We start from the raw sequence: 27,015 nt of genomic DNA, 5'->3' as shown, positions 1-27,015 counted from the left end.
CTGACAAGAGAAGTTAGGGATAGCATAAAACTAAAAGAAAAGATGTATAACACAGCAAAGAGTAGCCGGAAGCCAGAGGATTGGGAAACTTTCATAGGACAACAGAAGGAAACAAAACGGGCAATACGGGCTGAAAAGATGAAGTACGAAGGGAAGCTGGCCAGGAACATAAAGGACAGTAAAAGTTGTTTAGATCTGTTAAGGGAAAAAGAGTAGCAAAGGCAAATGTGGGTCCCTTGAAGGCAGAAACGGGTGAAATTATTATTGGCAACAAGGAAATGGCAGAAGAGTTGAATAGGTACTTTAGATCTGTCTTCACTAAGGAAGACACAAACAATCTCCCAGGTGTACTGGAGGATAGAGGATCTAAGGGGGTAGAGGAACTGAAATAAATTTTCATTAGGTGAGAAATAGTATTGGTTATGGGACTGAAGGATGATAAATCCCCTGGGCCTGATGGTCTGCATCCCAGTGTCCTCAGGGAGGTGGCTCTAGAAAAAGTGGATGCATTGGTGATCATTTTCCAATGTTCAATAGATTCAGGATCAGTTCCTGTGGATTGGAGGATAGCTAATGTTATCCCACTTTTCAAGAAAGGAGCGAGAGAGAAAACGGGGAATTACAAGCCAGTTAACCTGACTTTGGTGGTGGGAAGATGCTGTAGTCAATTATTAAAGAGGCATTTGGGTAGCAGTAAAAGGAGTAGTCCGAGACAACATGGATTTATGAAAGGGAAATCATCCTTGACGAATCTTCTGGAATTTTTTGAGGATGTGATAAGTAAAATAGATGAAGGGGTGCCAGTGGATGTAGTGTATCTAGACTTTCAGAAAGCCTTTGATAAGGTCCCGCACGGGAGACTAGTGGCCAAAATTAGAGTGCGTGGTATTGGGGGTAGGGTGTTGACATGGATAGAAAATTGGTTGGCAGACCAGCAAAGAGTAGGAGTGAAATGGTCCTTTTCAGAATGGCAGGCAGTGGAGAGTGGAATTCCACAAGGCTCGGTGTTGGGGCCGCAACTGTTTACCATATAAATTAATGCTTTGGAAGAGGGAATTAGGAGCAATACTTGCAAGTTTGCGGATGACACAAAGCTGGGTGGCAGTGTGAACTGTGAAGAGGATGTTAGGAGGTTGCAGGGTGACCTGGACAGGTTCAGTGAGTGGGCAAATGCGTGGCAGATGCAGTATAATATAGATAAATGTGAGGTTGTCCACTTTGGCGGCAAAAACAAGGGGGCAGATTATTATTTCAGTGGGGTTATGTTAGGTGCAGCGAGACCTGGGCATCCTTGTACACCGGTCACTGAAAGTTGGCTTGCAGGTACAGCAGACAGTGAAGAAAGCTAATGGAATGTTGGCCTTCATAACAAGAGGATTTCAGTATAGGTACTTCTGCAGTTGTATAGGGCTCTGGTGAGACCACATCTGGTGTATTGTGTACAGTTTTGGTCTACTAATTTGAGGAAGGACATCCTTGTGATTGAAGCAGTGCAGCGTAGGTTCACGAGATTGATCCCTGGGATAGCGGGACTGTCGGATGAGGAATGATTGAAAAGACTAGGCTTGTATTCACTGCAGTTTAGAAGGATGAGGGGGAATCTTTTAGAAACTTATAAAATTATAAAAGGACTGGACATGCTAGATGCAGGAAAATGTTTTCCCAATGTTTGGCGAGTCCTGAACCAGGGGCCACAGTCTTAGAATAAAGGGGAGGTCATTTAAGATTAAGGTGAGAAAAAAACGTTTTCACCCAGAGAGTTGTGAATTTATGGAATTCCCTGCCGCAGAGGGCAGTGGAGGCCAAGTCACTGGATGGATTTAAAAGAGAGTTAGAAAGAGCTCTGGGGGCTAGTGGAGCAAAGGGATATGGGGAGAAGGCAGGCACGGATTATTGATGGGGGACGATCAGGCATGATCACAGTGAATGCGGTGCTGGCTCGAAGGGCCGAATGGCCTCCTCCTGCACCTATTTTTTATGTTTCTATGTATGTTAGGTCCTGTTGTAATTGTATAAGATGTTAGCTCGGTCGCGTTTATAATATTGTGTTCAGTTCTGGGTACCATGTTGTAGGAAAGATGTTGTCAAGCTTTAAAGAGTATCGAGAAGTTTTACAACGAGGTTGCCAGGATCAGAAGGTCTGAACTATAGGGAGAAGTTGAGTAGACTGGGACACTATTCCTTGGAGCGCAGAAGGATGAGGTGTGATCTTATTATAAAGGTGAATAAAATCATTCAAGGAAGAGATCAGGTCGGTGCACAGAATCTCTTGTCCAGAGTATGTGAATCAAGGACCAGAGGACATAGGTTGAAGGTGAAGTGAAAAAGATTTAATAGGAATCTGAGGGGTAACCTTTTCACCCAAAGGGTGGTGGGTGTATGGAACAATCTCCCAGAGCAGGTAGTTGAGAGAGGGACTATTCCAACATTTAAGAAACAGTTGGATAGGTACATGTGTAGGAAGGAATTGTTTTTCGAAGATAAAACTGATTTTCGCCTGGAACAGATTGTTGAACTGAAGTAGTCTCAACCTGAAAGGTCACCCATTCCTTCTCTCCAGAAATGCTGCCTGTCCCACTGAATTGCTCCAGCATTTTGTCTATATAGTCAGGTTTATGAATAGGACAGGTTTAGAGGGATATGGACCAAATGCAGGCAGGTGAGACAAATGTAGCTTGTACATGTTGGCCGGTGTGGGCATTCATTTTCTATTATTTTCTCTCTTGCTCCTTTTCCTGTCCTTTTCACTCATCTTTCTCAATCTCTCTTTTTCTCTCCCCTTCCCTTGATTGTCTCTTTTCCTCTGCTTTCTCTCCCTTTTCCCCTTTCTTGCCTTTTATGTTCCCCTTTTAAAATATTGTTCTCTCTTTTCTTTTTCCCCCTTTTCTCTTTCTTCCTTAGTCACAGTGTGATACACTGTGGAGACAGGCCCTTCAGCTCAACTTGCCAACACCGGCCAACATGTCCCAGCTACAATAGTCTGATTTGCACGCGTCTTTTTCCCAGAGTAGTAAAAGCAGGAACCATAGGATACAGGTTTGTGATAGGTGAAATAAATCTGAGGGGCACATTTTTAATACAAAGAGCAGTTGGTGTATGGTACGAGTCACCAGAGGACAACAGTTCTATCGCAGCATTTTAAATACATTTGGACAGGCCCTTAAATACAGAAGAGGTGCCAGAAGACTGGAGGATGGCAAATGTTGTGCCTCTTTTCAAGAAGGGCTGCAGGGAAAATGTTGGGAATAGGACAATGAGCTGAACATCTGTAGCTGGTAGGTTACTGGAGAGTATTTGGAGGGGTAAGTTACACAGGCATTGGATGGGCAAGGGCTGATTATGAATAGTCAGCATGGTTATATACGTGGGAGGTCGTGTCTCACAAGTGTGATGAATTATTTTGAAGACGTGACCAAAAAGGTTGATGAGGGCAGAGCTGTAGATTTTGTGTACATAACCTTTAAAAAGCTGTCGACAAGATTCCACGTGGTAGGCTGCTCTGGAAAGTAAGATTGCATGGGATCCAAGGAGAGATAGCTGAATGGATAGCAAATTGGCTCCAAAGAAGGAAGCAGATGGTGATGGCGGAAGGTTGCTTCTCAGACTGGAGGCCTGTGGTCAGTGGTGTGCCTCAGGGATTGGTGTTGAGACCGCTACTGTTTGTCATCTACATCTATGATTTGGATGAGAAAATACAGGACAAGATTGGCTAGTTTGCTGATGATACAATAGTTAGTGGTTTTGCAGATCGTGAAGATGGTTGTGAAATATTGCAGCAGGTTCTGGATTGAATGGCCAGGTGGGCGGTAGAATGGTTGATTGCATTTAATACAGAAAAGTGTAAGGTGTTGCATTTTGGGACGTCAAACAAGGGCAGGACCAACACAGTAAATGGTAGGCCTCTGGGCATTGTTATAGAGCAGAGGGATCTATTGACTACAGGTGCATGGTTCCTTGAAGATCGAGTCCCAGGTAGATAAGGTGGACAAAAAGGCTTTTGGCACTTTGGCCTTCATCAATCAAAGTATTGTGTATAGATGTTGGGAGGTCGTGTTGCAGTTGTATAAGATGTTAGAGAGACCGCATTTAAAATATTGTGTTCAGTTCTGTGCACCATATATAGAAAATATATTTTCAAGCTTGAAAGGGTTCAGAGAAGATTTACGAGGATGTTGCCAAGAATAGAGGATGTGAGCTAAAGGGTGTGATTGAGTAGGGTGGATCTTTATTCCATAGTGCGCAGGAGGATGAGGGGAGATCTTATAGAGAAATACAAAATCATGAGAGGAAAAGATCGGGTACATGCACAGAGCCTTTGCCCAGAGTTGAGGAATCGAGGACCAGAGGACATAAGTTCAAGGTGAAGTGGAAAAGATTTAATAGGAATCCGAGGGGTAACCTTTTCGCACACATGGTGGTGGGTGTATGGAGCAAGCTGCCAGAGGAGGTAGTTGAGGCTGTGACTATCCCATCGTTTAAGAAACAGTTTGACAGGTACATGGATAGGACAGGTTTGGAAGGATATGGACCAAGTGCAGGCAAGTGGGACTAGTGTAGCTGGGACATTGTAGGCCGGTGTGGGTGAGTTGGGTCGATGGGCCCTTTTCCACACTGTATCATTCTATGACTATATGACTCTAGGTACATGGATAGGATAGGTTGAGAAGGACAAGGAATAAATGCAGATCGGTGTGACTCGTGGAGATGACGCATCTTGGTTGGCATGAGCAAATTGGTCCAAAGGGCCTGTTTCCATGTTGTATGACTGTGACACAAAAAAGGAGGGAAAATGAAAGAAGAAAGCAGTGAAGAGAGAGAAAATGTGAGAAACAGAGAGAAAAAACAGAAAGAGAGAAATAGGAAATGAGAAAAAGGTAACAAGGTAAGGAGAGAAACAGTAAAATGAGAGAAAAATTATGACAAAAAGAAGAGAAAAAGACGCAAAAGAGAAACATATAAATAATTGAGAAAGAGACAAAATAGTGGATGGCAGAAAGATCAAACGGGAGATGATAAAAGATGAGAAAGCACAAACGAAAAGAAAAATAGTGAAATGAAAAAAGTGAAAATGATGTACAGAAAGGATGGGTTGCACTTGAACCCGAGGGGGACCAATATCCTGGCGGGGAGATTTCAAAAGGCTACAGGGGAGACTTTAAATTAGAAAGGTTGGGGGGAGGGACTCAAAAAGAGAAAGCTAGAAGACAGAGTGTGAGGCAGGAGGCAGAGAAGGGAAGCACTCGGACCCAAAATCTAGGCGAGAAAGAAGAAAAAAAAAATAAACAGAGAATAAGAGGCGGTGGGTTTCTTAAATATGTATATTTTAATGCTGGGAGCATTGTAAGAAAGGTGGATGAGCTGTGAAATATGGTTGCAGGAGGGCTGTGATTGGAAACTAAATATTCCAGGATTTCGTTGCATCAGGTGTGATAGAATCGGATGGGCAAGAGGTGGAGGTGTTGCACTGCTTGTCAGGGAAGATATTACAGCAGTGCTTTGGCAGGATAGATTAGAGGGCTCGTCTAGGGAGGCTATTTGGATGAAACTGAGAAGTGGGAAAGGTGTAGCAACACGTATAGGGGTGTATTATAGAGCGCCAAATGGGGAGCGAGAATTGGAAGAGCAAATATGTAAGGAGATAGCAGATATTAGTAGTAAGCACAAGCTAGTGATTGTGGGAGATTTCAATTTTCCACACATAGACTGGGAAACACATTCTGTAAATGGGCTGGATGGTTTGGAGTTTGTAAAATGTGTATCCCAGGAATCAGTCTGGTGAACCTTCTCTGTACTCTCTCTATGGCAAGAATGTATTTTCTCAGATTTGGAGACCAAAACTGTATGCAATACTCCAGGTCAGGTATCACCAAGACCCTGTACAACTGCAGTAGAACCTCCCTGCTCCTATACTCAAATCCACTTGGCCTCTTCATCATCTTAGGACTGCAATGCTCCATAGTGCCGCATCATTATGATGACGTGGGGTGGAGGGACGGAGGGGAGGGGAATGACCTGGGGGGGCGGGGAGGGAGGCACTGAACGGGCCCAAAGCTGATGGGGTGCAACGTCCCGGGGGTTAGTCAGGGGTCGGGGGCCAGCGGAGTTCAGGGGGCTCCGGACTCGTGAACGCAGCTTGAGGGCCCATAATGGGCATTGGCCTACTCAACCTCTCCCTGTAGCTCAGACGCCTGGTAACATCCTCGTACGTCTTCCCTTTCCAGCTTGACAACATCGTTTCTATAACATGCTGCCCAGAACTGAACTTAATACTCCAAATACGGCCTTATACAAATGTCTTATACAACTGCAAAATGACTTACCAACTTCACTACTCAATATATGCAGGAAGGAACTGCAGATGTTTGTTTAAACCGAAGATAGACACAAAAAGCTGGAGTAACTCAGCGGGACAGGCAGCATCTATTGTGAGAAGGAATGGGTCACGTTTTGGGTCGAGACCTTTCTTTTGACTAGTCAGAGGAGTCTAGTCTAACTATTCGGAAGAAGGGACTTGAGCCGAAACTCTGACTGATGAAGGCCAATGTGCCAATAGCCTTTTTAACCACCCTATCTACCTGCAACTCTACTTTCAATGAACCATGCACTTGCACTCCTAGATCCCTCTACAACATTCCCCAGAGCCCTACCATTTACTTTGTAGGTCCTGCCCATGTTAGACATCACAAAATGCAACACCTTACATTTCTCTGTATTAAATTCCATCAACCATTCCTCAGCACACCTGTCAATCGATCAAGATCCTACTGCGATTGTTCATAACCATCTTGACTATCTGGAAAACCACCCACTTTTGTATCATCTGCTAACTTGCGAATCTTGCCATGTATGTTCTCATCCACAATTTTGATATAGATGACAAACAGTAACGGGCCCAGCACTGAACCCTGAGGCACACCACTAGTCACAGGCCTCAAGTCCGAGAAGCAACCTTCCCCATCAGCCTCTGCTTTTATCCATTAAGTACATTTTCTATCCATTCAGCTATCTCTCCTTGGACCCCATGCGATCTAACCATCCAGAGCAGCTTACCATGTGAAACCTTGTCGAATGCTTTGCTGAAGTCCATATAACCATATAACCATATAACAATTACAGCACGGATACAGGCCATCTCGATCCTTCTAGTCCGTGCCGAACACGCATTCTCCCCTAGTCCCATATACCTGCGCTCAGACCATAACCTCCATTCCTTTCCCATCCATATAACTATCCAATTTATTTTTAAATGATAAAAATGAACCTGCCTCCACCACCTTCACTGGAAGCTCATTCCACACAGTCACCACTCTCTGAGTAAAGAAGTTCCCCCTCATGTTACCCCTAAACTTCTGTCCCTTAATTCTCAAGTCATGTCCCCTTGTTTGAATCTTCCCTACTCTCAGTGGGAAAAGCTTATCCACGTCAACGCTGTCTATCCCTCTCATCATTTTAAAGACCTCTATCAAGTCCCACCTTAACCTTCTGCGCTCCAAAGAATAAAGCCCTAACTTGTTCTAAACTATATACACAACATCTACAGCTTTTTAGTCACATCTAAAAAGTTTTAAAAGTTTGTTTTGGAGATTACTTTAGCTTTTCTATGTGGGGGAGAGGGGTAGGGTAAGGGGGAAACCGTATCCCAGTCACTCACTGGCGAGGACGCGCCTATTCTCCAAGTCGCATCCTCGCCCCCCTCCTCGTGACCTACCACCTGGATTGGAGCGGCCTGTCCTGCCGGGGACCCGGACCAGAGCTTCAGCATCGGTGGCGCAGCGCTGGATACATTGCGGAGCGGGCGATTGCTTGTTTATGATTACCAGTTTAATGATAAAGGGAAAATCATTTTGGACCGAGATGAGAAAAACATTTTTCACACAGAGAGTGGTGAATCTCTGGAACACTCTGCCACAGAAGGTAGTTGAGGCCAGTTCATTGGCTATATTTAAGAGGGAGTTATATGTGGCCCTTGTGGCTAAAGTGATCAGGGGGTAGGTACAGGATACTGAGTTGGATGATCAGCCATGATCATATTGAATGGCGGTGCAGGTTTGAAGGGCCGAATGGCCTACTCCTGCACCTATTTTCTATGTTTCTATACAAAGGAAACAGGCCCATTGGCCCTGCTGGTCCCATCTAAGCTAGTCCCATTTGTCCACATTTTGCCCACATCCCACTAAATCTATCCTATCCATGTGCCTGTCCAAATATCTTTGAAATATTGTTATTGTACATTCCAGAGCTCGTTCCATATACCTGAGTGAAATAGTTGCCTATCAGATTCCTATTAAATCTTCCCCTGCTCAACCACTAGAGGGCATAGCTTTGTGAGAGAGGTAAAGATTAAAGCAGAAATGCAGGGCTACTGTTTTACCCAGAGGGTGTGCAGTTCCTGGAATGTTGCCAGGGTTGGTGGTTGAGACAAAAACGATAGTGGCATTTAAGAGGCTTATGGATAAGCCTATGGATATGCTGGGTATTATGTGAAGGTAGATAAAACATGGGCCTTGGCATTATGTTTGGCACAGATATTGGGGACTGAAGGGCCTGTTCTTGTGCTCTACTAAGAACATAGAACAGTGCAGCACATGAACTGTTTTAAGTTCTCACCTTAAACCTATGCCCTCGGGTTCTTGATTCTTCTACTCTGGGTAAAAGACTCTGTGCATTCACCCTATCTATTGCCTCATGATTTTATACATCTCTATAATATCATCCCTCTGCCTCTGGCACCAATGAACAAAGTGCCAGCCTGCTCGACCTTTCCCTGTAACTTGGCAATATCATCATGAATGTCTCTACATTCTGCCCAGCATATAACGGTTGTAAAGAGGCAATGGGTGTGAAGGCATCACCTTAGTGAACAATCATCACCTCCTGCCAGCTCTTTCTCCATTATTGATGCTGAATAATGCTGCAATTGTTTTGGTCTTGAACTTTCCCCAGTTACATTTGTGCCATTAGGTGAGCTGCCGTTATCTGCCCAGCAGTCCGCACTCTGGTCTTCCTCTTCACTGCCTGAAATCTGGTGTCGAAGCCTGGCCTGTGCCTACTGCTCCAGCCCGTTGCCTCTTTGTCCAGGCCTGTGTTTCCAGTTTGCTCAGACCTGTGTCACTGAGCTGTAAGATGGCGGTCAGTGACAGCTGTGTTTGACGGAGACAAGAGGAAGGAAGTGGCTTGTGGGAGCAGAGCTGCTCGAGAGGCAAACAACATGTCAAAAGCTTCAAGCAACTTCTCGTTTCTGCAAAGCGATCTGCTCCGCCAATGAGCGATAGAGGGAGACGGGCCGGCGAATGTTGTAAGACACCTCAGTCTCTGGAGACTCTGCGTCTGCTCGCTGTGGCTGAAACGACTGCTCTAGAGCAAGAATGTCTCGAATATTGCAGCACAAGTTTGCTGAAAAACTTTCCATTCTGAATGATCGAGGGAGAGGTATCCTCGTCCGGATTTACAATATTAAAAAGGTGAGTATATGTGTTCAGAAAGTACACTTCAGTCATAGTTCCCTTATTTATATAACAGAAGGTTTGTAGCACCCATTAAAGGGAAGTCATCTTGCTAAGCTGAGGATCTAACTGTCTAAAGGATATAACTGTGGATATAACTTTGATAGTAAAGTGCAAATTGTGTTTGATGGGAATGACAGCAAGATATCAATGCAGGGGAACGAGGTGTGGTACATTCACATGGGTGATCTTGGGATCAATTTTGATGTTTGTAGCATAACCACGATTGGATTCGTTTGTTAAGATCAGACCGAGTTGTGTTCTGATCGATGAAGGAGTTGATGAGGTTGGAAGATTTCCACGAGAAGAGATGATGTTTAGAGTTTGTACCAGACCATTCGGGGTGATATCTGGAAGCACTGGCTCAGAAATGGCAGCAGGTAGAGATGCTGTCTAACAGCGCCAGAGACCAGGTTCGATCCTGACCTCTAGTGCTGTTTGTGCAGTGTTTGCACATTCTCCCAATGACCGTGTGGGTTTGGTAAGGTCATAAGTGATAAGAGTAGAATTAGGCCAAACGACCTATCAAGTCTACCACCGTTAAATTATGGCTGATCTATCTCTCCCTCCAAACCCCATTCTCCTTCCTTCCCCCATAATCTCTGACAACCATGATAATCAAGAATCTACCTCTGCCTAAAAAATATCCTGTCTTGGTCTCCACAGACTTCTGTAGCAAAGAATTTCACAGATTCACCACCATCTACCTAAATACATTTCTCCTCCTCTCCTTCCTCAAAGAATATCCTTCAATTCTGAGGCTAAGACCACTATTCCTAGATTCTTCCACTAGTGGAAACATCCTCTCCACATCAACTTTATCCAAGCCTTTCACTATTCTGTATGTTTCAATGAGGTCCACCCTGATTCTTCTAAACTCCAGTGAGTACAGGCCCAGTGCCGACAAATACTCATCATATGATAACCTACTCATTAGTCGGATCATTCTTGTAAACCTCCTCTGGACCCTCTCCAGAGCCAGCACATCCTTCCTCAGATATGGTGCCCAGAATTACTCACAATATTCCAAATGCGGCCTTTTCTCCAGGTGATCCAGTTTTCTCCCACTTCCCAAAGACATGCAGGTTTATATGTTTATATGTTAATTGGCCTCGGTATATTGTCCCTAATGTGTAAGGAGTGGATGCAAAATTGGGAAAACCTAGGACTGGTGCGATCGATGGTCGGTATGGATTTGACGGGCCACATGGCTTGTCTCCATTGAAGTTGGACAGAAAATGCTGGAGTAACTCAATTTGACAGGCAGCCTCTCTGGAGGAAAGAAATGGGTGACGTTGTGTATCGAGTCCCCTTTTCAGACCCTGAGGGAGCATAAACCAGCATTTGTAGTTCCGTCCTACACATTATCCTGTTTCAATGCTGTATCTCTTTAAAGAAATATGTCACAGAGAAATAGCTACATGGAGATGGTCCATCGGTGCATAACAATGGAGTACAGTGTTGATGGGGATGGATTTGTCGTCGTATAATACTGGGATTCAGTTCTGCTTGGGATGAATCTGTGACGGTATAATACTGGGGTACAGTATCGGTGAGCGCAGGATAGTCACTGTATAGGACTGGGGTACGGTACCAGTGGTGATGGGTCTTTCACTGTTCAACACTGGGGTTCAGTCCCAGTGGGGACGGTACAGGTTAGTACAGGTTCTTGGTACAGGTTCTTGGTACAGGTTCTTGATTAGTACGTGTGAGAGGCTATGGGTAGAAGGCAGGAGAATGGGGTTAGGAAGGAGAGATAGATCATCCATGATTGAATGGTGTAGTAGACTTGATGGGCTGAATGGCCTAATTTTACTCCAATCCTTTATGACGATGAGATTGTTGCTGTACAATACTGGGGTACAGTACTAGTTGGGACCGGTGTCTGTTGTTGTATAACAATGGAGTACAGTACCGGTGGGGATGGGTCTGTGCTGTATAACATTGGGGTACAGTACCGATGGGGATGGGTCTGTCGCTGTATAACAATGGGGTACAGTACAGGTGTGGACATGTCTGTCGTTGTGTAAGCAGGAGGCTGGCAGGAGTAGGTCTCCCACACAGACACTCCCACGTGGCGTGGTGACCCCAGCCCAACAGGGGTCCCAGAGCATTCTCCACTTCTGGACAGGCAGAGTCATGGAGTCAACATGGTGCACAGTTCAGATACAGGCTATCAGCCCACCACCGTGCCCATCCACACTGATTCTATCCACCTACTCTCAGACATTATCTGTCCCCATCTTGCCTCTTTGTGCCTGTCTGTGTGCCTCTGATTGTATCCGTTCCCGCCACCTCCTCTGGCAATGAGATCCAGATATCAACCAATCTCTGAAAGACTAACCCCTCAGGTCCTCTCTAAGACAATTTCCTCTCATCTTAAAACTATGGCCTCTTAGCTTTGCTACCCCTGGAATGGGAGGTAGAATCTGACTATCCAATCTATCTCTGCCTCTCAGCAACCTATAAACCTCTACCAAGTCACCCTTCAGCTTGCAACACTCTGGGGAAAATAAACCCAGCCTATCCAATCTGTCCCCAGAACTGAACACCCCGAATTTGGATAACAGTACAGGATGGGTCCAAGTCAGCATGGATTTACCAAGGGGAAATCATGCTTGATTAATCTTCTGAAATTTTTTGAGAATGTATCCAGGAAAATGGACTTGTGAGAGCCAGTGAATATAGTGTACCTGACACTATTAGAAAGCATTTGGTAAGGTCCCACATAGGAGATTAGTGGGCAAAATTAGGGCACATGTTATTGGGAGTGGAGTGCTGACATGGATAGAAAATTAGTTGGCAGACAAGAAACAAAGAGTAGGGATTAACGTGTTTAAGAAGGAACTGCAGATGCTGAAAAATCGAAGGTAGACAAAAGTGCTGGAGAAACTCAGCGGGTGAGGCAGCATCTATGGAGCGAAGGAAGTAGGCAACGTTTTGGGCCGAATCCCTTTCTTCAGACTGATGTGAGGGTGGGGGGGGGGGGGTTGGAAGAAGAAAGGAAGAGGTGGAGCCAGTGGGCTGAGGGAGAGCTGAGAAGGGGAGGAGAAAGTAAGGACTACCTGAAATTAGAGAAGTCGATGTTCATACCGCTGGGGTGTAAACTGCCCAAGCGAAATATGAGGTGCTGCTCGTCCAATTTACGGTGGTCCTCACTCTGTCCATGGAAAAGGTCGATGACAGAAAGGTCGGATTCGGAATGGGAGGGGGTGTTGAAATGCTGAGACACCGGGAGATAAAGGTTGGTTATTGTGAACCGAGCTGAGGTGTTCGACGAAGCGATCGCCAAGCCTACGCTTGGTCTCACCGATGTAGAGCAGCTGACATCTAGAGCTGCGGATTTAATAGATGAGGTTGCAGGATGTGCAGGTAAACCTCTGCCGCACCTGGGAAGACTGCTTGGGTCCTTGAATGGAGTCAAGGGGGGAAGTAAAGTGACAAGTGTAGCATTTCTTGCAGTTGCAAGGGAAAGTGCCGGAAAGGGGATGGTTCGGGTGGGAAGGGACAAATTGACCAGGGAGGTACGGAGGGAGTGGTCTCCGCGGAAGCAGACAGGGGAGGAGATGGGAAGATGTGGCAAGTGGTGGGGTCACGTTGGAAGTGGCGAAAATGACGGAGAATTATTTGTTGTACGTGACGGCTGGTAGGGTGGAAGGTGAGGACAAGGGGGACTCTGCCCTTGTTACGAGTGGGGGATGGGGAGTGAGAGTAGAGTCACAGGTTATAGAAGAGACCCTGGTGAGAGCCTTATCTATGGTAGAGGAGAGGAACCCACATTCCCTGAAGACATCTCCAATGACCTGATGTGGAAAACCTCATCCTGGGTGCAGATGCGGCGTAGACGGAGGAATTGGGATGAGGGGATGGTCCTTATTCAGTATTCAGTATTTCAGTATTTACTTTAATGTCATTTTAACTGAGTACTTACATACACAGAAGAAATGAAAAATTGTTTCTCAATCAGCTCCCATCAGTGCAGTTAATAAAAACAGAACAAATACATGCAGCTTTAAAATTAAAATTAACTTATCTAAAAATAGGCCTAAAAATTGAACTAAAAACAGACATTCAGACCGAACAGTGGCTTTGCTTTGACAGGTGCCTAGCTGTCAAAGTATGGGCGAGGTTAGATGTGTTAGTATATGATGTATGGGGAGGGGACACAGTCCGTTAACCAGTCTTATTGTCTGTGGGAAGAAGCTGTGTAGCATCCTGCTGGTTTTGCAGCTGATTCTCCTGTACCTCTTCCCAGGCAGAATAGCGAAGATGTTGTGTGATGGGTGATAGGGGTCCTTAATAATGGAGATGGCTCTGCGGATGCTACGCTTCTGATAGATCTCCAACAGGAAAGGTAGTGGAGCACCAATGATCCTACTGGCTATCTTCACTATGTCGGAAATTGTCTAGGTGTATTTGAGTGCCGGTTGGAAGTTAGTGGTGAAATGGATGAAGTCAGTGATTTGTGTGTGGGTGCAGGAGGCAGCACCAATGCAGTCGTCGATGTAGCGGAGGTAGAGTTCAGGGATAGAGCCACTGTACATCTTGAACAAGGATTGTTCGACGTATCCTACAAAGACGCAGGGCATAGCTCGGGCCCATAGCTACGCCTTGTATTTGGATGAAATGGGAGGAGTCAAACGATAAGTTATTAAGGGTAAGGACCAGCTCCGGTAGGCTGAGGAGAGTATCAGTAGATGGGGATTGGTTGCTTTTCCGGACGAGGAAGAAACGGAGGGCTTTGAGACCCTCCTGGTGGGGGATGGAGGTATAGAGTGACTGGACATCCATGGTGAAGATGAAGGAGTTGGAGCCTAGAGAATGGAGTCGACGAAGAGCGTGTGAGATCTTGGACATAGGTAGGGAGGGATTTAATCAGGGGGATAGGATGCAGTCGAGCTATGTGGAAATACGTTTGGTAGAATTAGAACAGGCAGAAACAATGGGTCTGTCAGGACAGTCAGGTTTGTGGATTTTAGGGAGAAAGTAAAATCGGGCCGTGCGGGGCTGGAGTCCAAGAGGAGGGGGTCCTTTGGAGACGGGAGAAGGGGTCATCAATGGGGGGCGAGGACTGCTTCTCATGGAAAAACGCTTTGAGGCAGAGGTGATGGAAGAAGAGCTCTACATTGTGGCGGGCGGGGAACATATTGAGGTGGGGACGGAGGGGGACAAAGGTTAGGCCTCTGCTGAGGACAGACTGTTCGGTATCAGAGAGGGGGGGGCGGTAAGGGGGGGATGGTGAACACACGGCAAGGATGGGGGTTGGGGCCGGAGGAAGGCAGGTGAGTAGATTAGGGCAGAGGCGATGTCTGGTGGGGGGGGGGGGGTGGTGGTTGGTCAGTGAGGGAGGGCGTATAAGGACCATACTGGGGGTGGGGAAGAGCTGGGGTCACATGGTTTGAGGGGGAAGACCCAGTGGAACAACCACTGAGGTTCCCTGGGTTAGGGGACCACACAGTCAAATTCCGTGGAGTAGGAGTCTGCAGCGTGGAAGCTTCAGGCCTGCTGCTGAGCGTAGGACTCGGGTAAGGCGATGGCTGCGGTGTGCTGGAGAGCAGTGGAGTGGCGAGGGTCGGTGGAGTGGATTGTGGAGGCCCGCGGGGAGAGGAGTCTGGGTCAGCGGGCATATTGTGGGAGGTCCCTGTGGGCGGATGGTCGGTGAGGTGGCGAGGTTCAGCGGGCCCGGTGAGGCAGCGAGGATAGGCGACATCGGTGGGCAGTTGAAGGTCAGCGGCAGCATTGACGTGGAGATCAGCGACGGCGGCGTCCTCGATGTTCCGGGCCTGAGTTCAGTCCGGGAGGCGGTGAGTGCTGGAGCTGCTCCTCGTGGCCAAGATGGCGTCGTGGGACTCGGCCTGGTGGTGTTCGGCCAGGTGGCGCAGCCCAGCGTTGGGGCCCGGGGCCTGCAGGCGGTTGAGTCGCGGAGTGTCGGTGGCAGGAGCGGCCTGGAGGCGGGCGAGTTTAAGGTCCTTGGTGGAGTTCACGTGGGCCAGGAATCATTGATTGAAGACGTAGATGTGATGTAGGATGAGTTGGGGTCCGTTGCATGTCTAGGGGGTGTGAGATCCGAAGTTTCAGGAGAGTCAAAGCGAGGTCCTGCTAGTGCTGGCGCATCATAACCAGAGTAGATCGCAGAGTCTCTTTCACTATGGCAGACAGTGATTAGTGGGGTACCGCAAGGCTCAGTGCTGGGGCAGCAGCTGTTTACAATATACATCAATTATTTGGATGGATTCAAAGTAACATTAGCAAATTTGCAGATGACTCAAAGCTGGGTGTCAGTGTGAACTGTGAGGAGGATGCTATTAGGATGCAGGGTGACTTGGACAGCTTGGGTGAGTGGGCAGATGCATGGCAGATGCAGTTTAATGTGGATACATGTGAGCCTAAATGGAGTCAAGTTGGGAAAAGAGGAAGTAAAATGGATCTGGGGGTCCTTGTTCATCAGTCCATTAAAGTAAGCATGCAGGTACAGTAGGTATGTTGCAAAGCCTACCTGAAGCGTCGCTGAAAATCTGCCGCTGCGGGTGTGCGCGATTTTGGCGCCGTTTAGAGGGGGGCGGGTTTAAAACGCGATTTTCTCTAGGCTGTTCAAATCGAAGATGTTCAGCCTAGTTAATTATTAACGAAAAATCGCTGGAAGACCCCGTCGCAAAAGCTATTATTAGTTTTAAAGGCCTCGTATAATAGTTATAGTAGTTTAAAAATCAATCTCTAAACCCGCGACCACCAGCAACCGCAAGGTCTCATAGAGCAAATAGTAGAAGGTAGGCTGTATATTTTTACATTAAAAAGGGCTTCTTAAGATCCCTTTATACAAAGTTTAATATTGCGAGTAGCTCATTTTGGGCCCATTATATTCCGCAGTATTTTTCTGGGCATTTGGGGGCACAAATCTACCGCAATGTGAACGTTCTAAACCAGCGCGTTCACAGGGACCCACTGGAAAGCTGATTTCAAATGGGCTTTAATTTACAGCAATTGAACACTGAATTCCTTCCATTTGGCCTATAAATTAATGTAAATGAGATTTAAAAATCATGTGTTATTGTGAATTATTTGTGAATATTATTTGGACATTTAGGCTATTTAAAAATGTTAATCATTTATTAAGAAATGGATAGATGTTTAGATCTAGTAATTGAAGTCTGAAATTAGCTACAATTAGGTAACTAACTAATTATATGCTTTAATTTCAGGTCATCCAAGTAAGATTATTTATATTTGTTTCAGAATGCTTCAATCTATGATAACTGAAAATTTCATTCAGTTCTCTTAATATTTAAGAAAGTTATGGGCTTTTGACTGTTCACGATCACAGCTTTTTTGTTATGTCCATAAAAAATCAATAGGGAAGATGCTCATTTACGAGTATGAAAATGGCCATAACTTTTTAAATACTTGAGATATGAAAGTGAATTAGGTGTCAAATTAAACTTATTTTTATGCTTTATCTGATGGGATAAATTACAGACTTGATTTTTAAAATCTCAAAATTTTGTAACATTGCTAGGTACAGCAGGCAGTGAAGAAAGCAAATGGCATGTTGGCCTTCATGACAAGAGGAGTTGAGTATAGAAGCAAAGAGGTCCTTCTGCAGGTGTACACGGCCCTAGTGAGACCACACCAGGGGATATGGGGAGAAGGTTGGAATGAGGTACTGATTGTGGATGATCAGCCATGATCATTGAATGGTGGTGCTGGCTCGAAGGACCAAATGGCCTACTCCTGCACCTATTGTCTATTGTCTATTGGCTCACTGAGATCCTCCTGCTGCTTGGCTCCATGACATCCGGGAAGAGTGTGGCCCTGAGGGTCAAGGAGGTTGGCTCCTTCCTCAACTAAGCAGCTGCTCGATAAGCACCCCGACCCCCACCATAAATACCCCTCCCTCCATACCGACACAGTGGCTACAGTGTGCACCGTCTACAGTATGCACCACTTTTACTCGCTCAGGCTACTCCAACAGCACCTTCCCAATCCACAGCCTCTCCAACGAAGAGGGACAAGGGCATCTGGTGGCGGAGAACAAATGTCATAGGGTATTTGACGATAGTAATTCTACTGGAGTTCATGGTTAGACTCGCTCTAGTTGGAGATAATCATAACCGGGCACGAATGCTGTCCCGCGCCCACTGTTAGACCGTCGGCCTTTTAGACTGAGAATAGTTGCAGCGAATCACTGCCTGCCACTACTGAGGCATTAATGTTCCTTGCCACCTCTCATAGAATCATATAGTGTGAAAAACTGGTTCTTCGGCTCAACTTGTCCACACCCGCCAACTCTCCCTCTCCATTAGTCCCACCTAACTGTGTGTTGGCCCATAACCTTCTAAGCCTGTGCTATTCATGTACCTGTCAAAATGTTTCTTAAACAATGTGATAGTACTTGCCTCAACCATCTCCTCCGGCAGCTCTTTCCAGACACCTACTCCCCTTTGTTTGAAAAAGTTACTGTTCAGATTATTACTAAATCTTTCCCAACATCCCTTAAACCCATGTCCTCTGGTTCTCGATTCCCCGACTTTGGGCAAGAGACTGAGTCTACCCGATCTAATCCTCTCATGATTTTATACACCTTGATAAGATCACTCCTCACCCTATTGTGCTCCAAGGAATAGAATACTACTGGCTCAAGCTCACCCCACAGCTCAGGCCCTCGCATCCAGGCAACATCCTCATAAAACTTCTCTGCTCTCTTTCCAGCTTGACAACATCTTTTGCCATAACATGGTGCCCAAAACTCGCCCCTTTTACACATACACCAAGCCAATTAACCTACATACCTGTACGTCTTTGGAGTGTGGGAGAAAACTGAAGATCGCAGAGATTACCCACACGGTCAAGGGGGGAACGTACAAAGTCTGTATAGACAGCATTGTAGTCGGGATCAAACCCGAGTCTCCGGCGCTCTAAGGTAGCATCTCTACCTCTGCACCGCCGTGGCTGCCCTGTAATCAGAGTTTGTGTGTAAGGTTAGATTGCATGGGATCCAGGAAGAGCTAGCTGACTGGATAGAGAATTGGCTTTGTGGAAGGAAGGAGAGTGAGATGGTGGAAGGTTGTTTCTCGCACTGGATAACTCAGACCAGTGGTGTGCCTCAGGGAACAGTGCTAGGCCCATAGATGTTTGTGGTTTAGATCAATAAATTTGGAAGAGAATGTAGAAGGCATGATTAATAAATTTACAGATGACACTAAAGTTCAGTTTAGTTTTGAGATACAGCATGGAAACAGGCTCTTCAGCCCACCAAGTCCATGCTAACCAAGGATCGCCTGTACACTAATTATTTCCTACGCACTGGGGTTAATTTATGGAATTTATTAAATGGAACCTGTAGTGAGGATCGACCCTGGGTCTTTGGCGCTGTAAGCCAGTAACTCTACCACTGCATCATTTTGTCCCCCCCTGTTTGTGGTATTGTAGATTGCAAAAATGGTCATCAAAAATTAGAAAATGGGCTAATTAGGTATAGGTAGCATGGCTTTATCTGCATGCTAGTGGTCTGCTAGTTGCAGAGGATTCTTTAGAAAAGGATTTATTCCCATTTGGAAGAAAATATGTTAATTGCAGACAGTCATGTCGTATTTTACTAAGTTGATTGCGTGTTTTGAGGAGCTGGGCCTGATCGAAGCAGGGTTTCTGGCACTATGAGGTAGCAGCTGTACCCACTGTGCATCTGTGGCGGCCAGGGTGGAAGGGACTGTTTCCACTTTGTATGAGTGTGTGTGTGTGTGTGTGTGTGCGCGTGTGCGCGTGTGTGTGCGCGTGCGTGCGTGTGTGTGTGTGTGTGTGTGTGTGTGTCTGTAAGCGTCATTGTGTGTGTGTGGGTGTAAAAGACTATCTATGTTTCACTCGGTGTGTGTAACACAACCGGGCAGCTTAATTTTCCAGGGTATAACTGCCACAGGATTAGGTGGGGGTAAAATACAAGGGGGTTTGCTTTATTAATGAGAATGTCACGGGAGTAGTCAGAGATGACATTAGGGATGATGCATTCAGTGAGGCTACATGGGTGGAACTGAGAAATAAAAACGCAATGATGATCATCTTGTGGGGAGTTAACTTCAGGCCCCAAATAGTCAATGGGAATTAGAAGATCAAAATTGCCAGGCGAATACAGGCAGCTGTCGGACTAATATGGTTGTTGCAGTAGGGGATTTTAATTTCCTCATTTAGTCTGGGACTGCCTAGTGTCAAGGGGTTAGATGGTATGCCATTGCGCTGAAAGGCCTGTTTCCATGCTGTATGACACTATGTGTATGTCATTCTTTGTGTGTGTGATGCTGTGTATGTGTGTGACACTGTGCATGTGTTCATATGTGTGCCATTCTATGTGTGTGCATATCTATATCTATATAAATGTCACTTTACAGTATGTGTGTGTGTGTGTGTGCATCAATCAGTGAGTCTGTCGCTTTGTGTGTGTATGTCTTTGTGATTTTCCCTCTGTTAGTGTGTGTGGGTGAGTTTCACTGCGTGTGTGCACGTGCATCTCTGCATGAGTGTCACCATGTGTCACTCTGATTCTGCGTGTCTATGTCAATTTCACCCTGTGTGTATGTGTGTGGGGTGCCTCTGTTGGAATGTGTGTAAGTGAGTGTGTGTGTCTGTGTGTCGCTGTCTGTGTGCATGTGCTTTTATGTGTGTGTGTGGGGCACCTCGGTATGCACGTGAGTGTGTGTGTGTGTGTCTTTAGTGTCTCTGAGCGTGTGTCAGTGAGTGTGTGTATCTGTGTGTCGCTGTCTGTGTGCATGTGCTTTTATGTGTGTGTCTGGGGCACCTCTGTATGCACTTGAGTGTGTGTGTGCCACTCTGTAAATGTGTGTGGGGGGCACCTCTGTATGAATGTATGTCTGTGAGTGGGTGTGTGTGTGTCTTTTGTGTTTCTGTCTGTGCGTGTGTCAGTGAGTGTGCCTGTGAGTGTGTGTGTGTGTGGCACCTCTGCATGAATGAGTGTCTTGGAGTGTGTGTCTGTGTTGGTGAATGTGTGTGTCTCTGCATGAATGTGTCTGTGCATGTGTGTGTCAGCGAGTGTGCTCATAGCTACAGTCCAAAGGCAAAGTTATCCTGGCCTAAGGTTTCTGCTACTCCCACCCAGCTGAAGTGCTGCCGAGCCACAGATCACCAGGCTTGTCGCTCTCATGAGCTTTACTTCCTGGCGTAGTGCAAGCTTCTCTCAGCAGTCTCCTGCCTGACATCCTGCCTCAGGATGTTAGTGCAGCTGGTGGCCTGATACAGTAAACTCTGACTTATGCTAAAACCAAACTTCTTGGGGTTTTGTTCTCAAATACACAGGAATTAAAACAAATATAAAAGGAGCTACATACAGCTCCAAAACCTAACAGGGTTGTCATAGTGGAGGATTTAGAAACAGAGAAAATAGGTACAAGAGGAGGCCATTTGGCCCTTTGACCCAGCACCGCCATTCATAGAAAATAGAAACAGAAACAGAAAATAGGTGCAGGAGTTGGCCATTCGGCCCCTCAAGCCAGCATAGCCAGTTAATATGTAAATGGCTGATCATCCAAAATCAGTACCCCACTCCTGCTTTCTCCCTGTATCCCTTGATTCCTTTTGCCCTAAAATCTAAATCTAACTTTCTCTTGAATAGATCCACTGCTTTCTGCAGCAGTGAATTCCACAGATCCACAACTCTCTGGGTGAATAAGTTTTTCCTCATCCCATTCCCAAATGGCCTACCCCTTATATTTTAACCTCTGCACACTGTAATACACATACCGAAAATCAAACTAAAAACCCACACGGCCTTGGAATGTGGGAGGAAACCAAGGAACACCCAGTGAAAACCCACATGGTCTCACGGAGAACATACAAACTCCGTACAGACACCCATAGTCACGATCGAACCCAGACCTTTGGCGCTGTAGCAGCAACTCTACCACTGTGCTGCCGTGCCAGGTGCTCTGTCCATCTGACGTTTAGTTTAGTTTAGAGATACAGCAAGGAAACAGGCCCTTCAGCCCACCGAGTCTGTGCCGATCACATTAACACAATCCTGCACACACTAGGGACAATGTATACATGCACCAAGTCAATTAACCTACATACATGGATGCCTTTGGAGTGTGCCATCAAAAACCCATGCGGTCACGGGGATAACCTACAAACTCCATACAGACAGCACCCTTAGTCGGGATCTAACCCGGATCTCCGGCTCTGCAAGCGCTGTAAGGCAGCAAATCTACTGCTGTGCCACTGTGCAGCCCTTGGTTATGCTGGACGCCCCTAATTGTTTCACTGCACAACACCAGAGGTTTGGCTTGATTTGTAATATTGATCTTTTGTGTCTTCCTCCTACAGACATGTTCAGATCCCAAGACAAAACTACCATACCTAACAGAGAAACACATGGAGCCTGCTATCAAATGCATCACCAGGAAATTTCCAGCAATTGATCTGCGGGTCAACAGTGTAAGTAGCTCAGTTACAGTGAAACATATGGTCATGGAAATGTCTGTCAGTTTGAAACCCTGCAGCAACAGTGGTGCAGCGTTAGAGTTGCTGCCTTACAATGATTGCAGTGCAAGTGAACCGGGTTCGATCCTGACTACGGGTGCTTGTCTTTACGGAATTTGTATGTGCTTCCCGTGACTACATGGGTTTTATCCGAGATCTTCGGTTTCCTCCCACACTCCAAACATGTACAGGTTTGTATAATTGTAACATTTCCCTAGTGTGTGTAGAATAGTGTTAATGTGCGGTGTGGACTCCTTGGACTGAAGGGTCTGTTTCTGCACTGCACATGTATCTATAAGCACTGTAATCTAAACTATAACAGTTTGTTTTATACTAACACTGAAACTCTGCAAGCATTCATATAGAACTTAGAACATGGAACAGTGCATCACAGGGTTTGTGCCGAGCATGATGCCAAGTTCAACATAATCCATTTCCTTCTATTTCCTAAACATATAAATAAAAAATTGGTGCAGGAGTAGGCCATTTGGCCCTTCAAGCATTTCAATATAATCATGGCTGATCATCCAAAACCAGTACCCTGCTCTGGCTTCCCCCCACATCCCTTGATTCCCTTAGCCCTAAGAGCTAAATCTAACTCCCTCTTGAAAATATCCTGTTAATTGGCATCCACTGCCTTAAGTGGCAGTGAATTCCACAGATTCACAACTCTCTGGGCGGAAAGGTTTTTCCTCATCTCAGTCCTAAATGACCCACCCCTTATTCTTAAACTGTGACCTCTGGTTCTGGACTCCCCCAACATCGGGAACATATTTCCTGCATCTACCTTGTCCAATCCTCTAAGAATGTTATTTGTTTCGATAAGATCCCGTCTCTTCCTTCTAAATTCCAATGAATACAAGCCCAGTCGACCATGTGCCTATCTAAAGGCCTCTTAAAGACCACTATGATATCTTCCTCCAACACTACCTCTGGCAAAGTGTTCCAGCACCCTTATATCTGCGTAAAAAAATCTGCACATCTCCTTTAAACTTTGTCCTGCTAGTGTTGGACATTCCCACCCTGGGTAAAAGGTTCTGACTGTCTACTCTACCTATGCCACTCACAATTTGATAAACTTCTATCAAATCTCCCTTCATCCTCTGACATTGTCCACACTGATATCGCTGTCTGCCAAGTGAATACATTTGCAAAGTATTCATTTAGCAAAGTACTCATTTAGTGCCTCACCTACATCCTCTGACTCCAAGCAGAGATACCCTCATTTATCCTTGAACAGTCCTGCCTTCTTCCTGGTCACCCTCTTGTATGTAAGGTTCGTATAAAAAGCATTGGGATTTGCCTTAATCCAACTCACCAATGACATTTCATGACCCCCTTCGGCGCTTCTTATCATCCACGTGATTCTTTCCTACTCGCGTTATATTCCTCAGAAGACTGATGCCACCTTCATTAATCTGACATACGCCTCCTTTTTCTTCCTGACCAGGTTTACAATCTCCTCGGTCATCCACAGTTGCCTTACCTTTCTGTGCTTTGCCCTCTTCCTTACTGGAACTTGCTTATACTGTATTTTGATCAGCTGGTCTTTAAACAACTCCCACATGTCATCAAAGATAGACACAAATTGCCAGAGTAACATAGTGGGACAAGCAGCATCTCTGTCGAAAAGGAATGGGTGACGTTTCGGGTCGAGACCCTTCTTCAGAACCGAAATGTTACCCATTCCGTCTCTCCAGAGATGCTGCCAGTCCCGCTGAGCAACTAAGCATTTTGTGTCTATCTTTGGTGTAAACCAACATCTGCAGTCTCTCCAGCAGGTCATCTGTGGACTTACCCAATAACAACTGCTCCCAATCCACCCTCCTTAGTCTCACGACATTGTAATCTCCCTTGCCCCAATGTCTAACCCACCAAACTGCATGGTTTGGAGGTGTGGGAGGGAAGAGCAGAGAGGCTTCACAGGGCTGGGAGGAGGGTGAGAGGTCACTGAATAGAGAGGGGGGATGAACAGCATCTGGGCTGAGGGTGGGTGAGGGGTCACTGGGCTGAAGCGGGGGTGAGGGGTCACTGGGCAGGAGGGGGTGAGGGGTAGTTGAGCTGTGGGGGGTGAGGAGTTTAGTTTAATTTTGAGATACAGCGCAGAAACAGGCCCTTCGGCCCACCGAGTCCCTGCTGACCAGCGATCACTGCACACGAACACTATCCTACACACACAAGGGACAATTTATTATTATACCAAGCCAATTAGCCTATAAATCTGAACGTCTTTGGAGTGTGGGAGGAAACCGGAGATTCCGGAGAAAACCCACGCAGGTCACGGGGAGAATGTACAAAATCCGTCCGGACAGCACCCGTTGTCAGGATCAAACCCAGGGGCTGTAAGGCAGCAACTCTACCACTGCACCACTGCATCAGGCAGCATCTCTGGAGAAAAGGACTAGGTGATGTTTCAGGTCATGACCCTTCTTCTTTTCTGCCTGACCCACTGAGTTACTCCAGCTTTTTGTCTCTATCTTCGACTTGCATTCGGCACAGGCACTAGTGGTTGCAGGCTGTACTGTGCAAATGTAATAAATGTGAAGAGGGATCCCGACCCAACACATTGTTTGTCCATTTCCCTCCACAGATCCCACCTGGCCTGATTAGTTAACCATATAACAATTACAGCACGGAAACAGGCCATCTCGACCCTTCTAGTCCGTGCCGAACGCGTATTCTCCCCTAGTCCCATATACCTGCGCTCGGACCATAACCCTCCATTCCTTTCCCGTCCATATAACTATCCAATTTATTTTTAAATGATAAAAACGAGATGGCCTGTTCCTCCACATGGGTACTTAATGGCCTGCATATTCATGTTGGGCCAATGGGCCTGTTTCTGTGCAGTATTACTGTTACTGTGAGTCTATTGAATGCGTTCTCTGTTGCCAGAGCCAGCTTGGCTGCCTCCAGAAGGACAAGTCAGAAGTTCTGAAGAACGTGAGCAATTTCTACCATTCATTTGTGGATGTCATGGAGCTACGGGTGAGTCTGCAGTTTTGTCTCACCTTTTCTCCAGTTCCCACAGGCAGATTTGGCTATGGAGGTGTAAAATGAGAATATTGAGACGAAAGATAGACCACAGCCAATCTGGTAGATTTATTCATTGGGAGAGCACAATGATTGAGGCGGTAGGGCTAGTACTCGGAATGACACACTCCCAACACGAGCGACTCCAACTGTTTACCCTCCCACACAGAAGATTGCAGACACTGGAACCTTGAGCAATGCACAAATTGCTGGAGAAAATCAATGGCTCAGGCAGCATCTGTGGAGGGAATGGACAAATGACATTTCGGATTGGGACCCTTCTTCAGATTGATGTCGTTGGAGGAGAAAGCTGGAATAGAGAGATAGCGGTGGGACAATGTCTGGCAGGTGATAGATGAGGAGGGTGATTGGCAGATTGGTGGAGTAAGTGACAAAGTCTAGAGGTGCAAAGGAGACAAAAGGGTGTCAGATAAGGAGCTAAGAGGAGTGAATTTGGTTTAGAGATACAATGCGGCAACAGGTCCTTCGGCCCACTGAGTCCGCACCGACCAATGATCACTTTTTCATCAGTTCTATCCTACACCTACACACCAAGGGCAATTTACATAAGCCAACCCCTGCACATTAACCCACAGTTATCTGCACTACACTTCTTCCCACCCTGCTTCCTGTAAGGACTCCATCCCCTACTCCCAATTCCTCCGTCTACGACGCATCTGCTCCCAGGATGAGGTGTTCCACACCAGGGCATCGGAGATGTCCTCATTCTTCAGGGTACGGGGGTTCCCTTCTCCTACCATAGATGAGGCTCTCACCAGGGTTATTTTGATACCCCGTGAAACTGCTCTCTCTCCCCATCCCCCCCACTCGTAACAAGGGCAGAGTCCCCCTAGTCCTCACCTTCCACCCTACCAGCCGTCACCTACAACAATTAATTCATTTTCGCCACCTCCAACGTGACTTTCCACATCTTTCCATCTGCTCCCCTGTCTGCTTTCCGCAGAGACCGCTTCCTCCGTAACTCCCTGGTCAATTCGTCCCTTCCCACCCGACTCATCCCCTCTCCAGGACAGAAAGGTCAGTGAGGGAATGGGAAGGAATGGTTAGCCATCAGGAGATCCTGTTGCAGGACCGAGCGCATGTGTTCAGCAAACCAGTTGCTGAGTTTAAACTTGGTCTCGCCCATGTTAACAAGACCAGATCACGAACAACAAATACCTGAAGTTAGAGGAGGTGCACGTGAACCTTTGTCACATGAATGGCTGCTGGGATCCATGGATGGAGGTGAGGGAGGCGGTATAGGGGCAGGGGTTACATCTCCTCCAGTTGCAGGTGAATGTTGTACAACTCGAATGTACACATCCGAGATGTCCTCTTTCTTTTGTAAATGTGGTTAACCCCTGGCTGTCATCTCACAGTACCTCCTCTCTGTCCCGTAAGTCTGCTCTCACTCCCACACTCCTCCCAGACTCCAGAATATAGTTTTTAAGAAGGATCTGCAGATGCTGGAAAATCGAAGGTACACAAAAAAGCTGGAGAAACTCAGCGGGTGCAGCAGCATCTATGGAGCGAAGGAAATGGGCAACGTTTCGGGCCGAAACCCTTCTTCAGACTGAAGAAGGGTTTCGGCCCGAAACGTTGCCTATTTCCTTCACTCCATAGATGCTGCTGCACCCGCTGAGTTCCTCCAGCATTTTTGTTTACCACCAGAATATAATTCCCTGGGTGCATAACTTTCATCCTACCAGCCTCCAAACCAACACATCAACCATAGGCATTTCCACTATCTTCAATGTAATCCCAACACCACACCTTTCTGTATTCCCTCTCTCCAACCACTCTGTCTTCTACGGACTCGAGTCAGGGTATGCCATCATCCATTTACCTCACAGTACAGCCACCACCACCCCTGCTGATATTTACGCCCCACAGCCTGACCTTCTCACCTCCTCCATTCGAGGCCCAAAGCCTCACTTTCCACCTGCCTAAGCACCATCACACAGCCGTTCCCTGCAGCACTGCCAGAGCTGGGCTCCAC

The 27,015-nt window shown here is 46.4% G+C and overlaps 1 protein-coding gene across 1 annotated transcript in view; it reads left to right on the top strand.

The window, feature by feature from the left end:
- The first annotated feature begins 9,168 nt into the window (after positions 1-9,168).
- LOC116967685 (nck-associated protein 1-like) overlaps positions 9,169-27,015 on the top strand; it is a 183,726-nt gene continuing 165,879 nt past the window's right edge. The window contains exons 1-3 of the mRNA XM_033014275.1: positions 9,169-9,461; positions 21,828-21,938; positions 24,879-24,971. Coding sequence (XP_032870166.1) covers positions 9,366-9,461; positions 21,828-21,938; positions 24,879-24,971 — 300 coding nt within the window. The 5' untranslated portion in view covers positions 9,169-9,365. The remainder of the gene's footprint in view (positions 9,462-21,827; positions 21,939-24,878; positions 24,972-27,015) is intronic.

This window comes from Amblyraja radiata, chromosome 41 (assembly GCF_010909765.2).
Source record: "Amblyraja radiata isolate CabotCenter1 chromosome 41, sAmbRad1.1.pri, whole genome shotgun sequence".
Taxonomy (NCBI): Eukaryota; Metazoa; Chordata; class Chondrichthyes; order Rajiformes; family Rajidae; genus Amblyraja; species Amblyraja radiata.
Note: the sequence above shows the minus strand (reverse complement) of the source record. Positions and strands in the feature narration are given on the sequence as shown.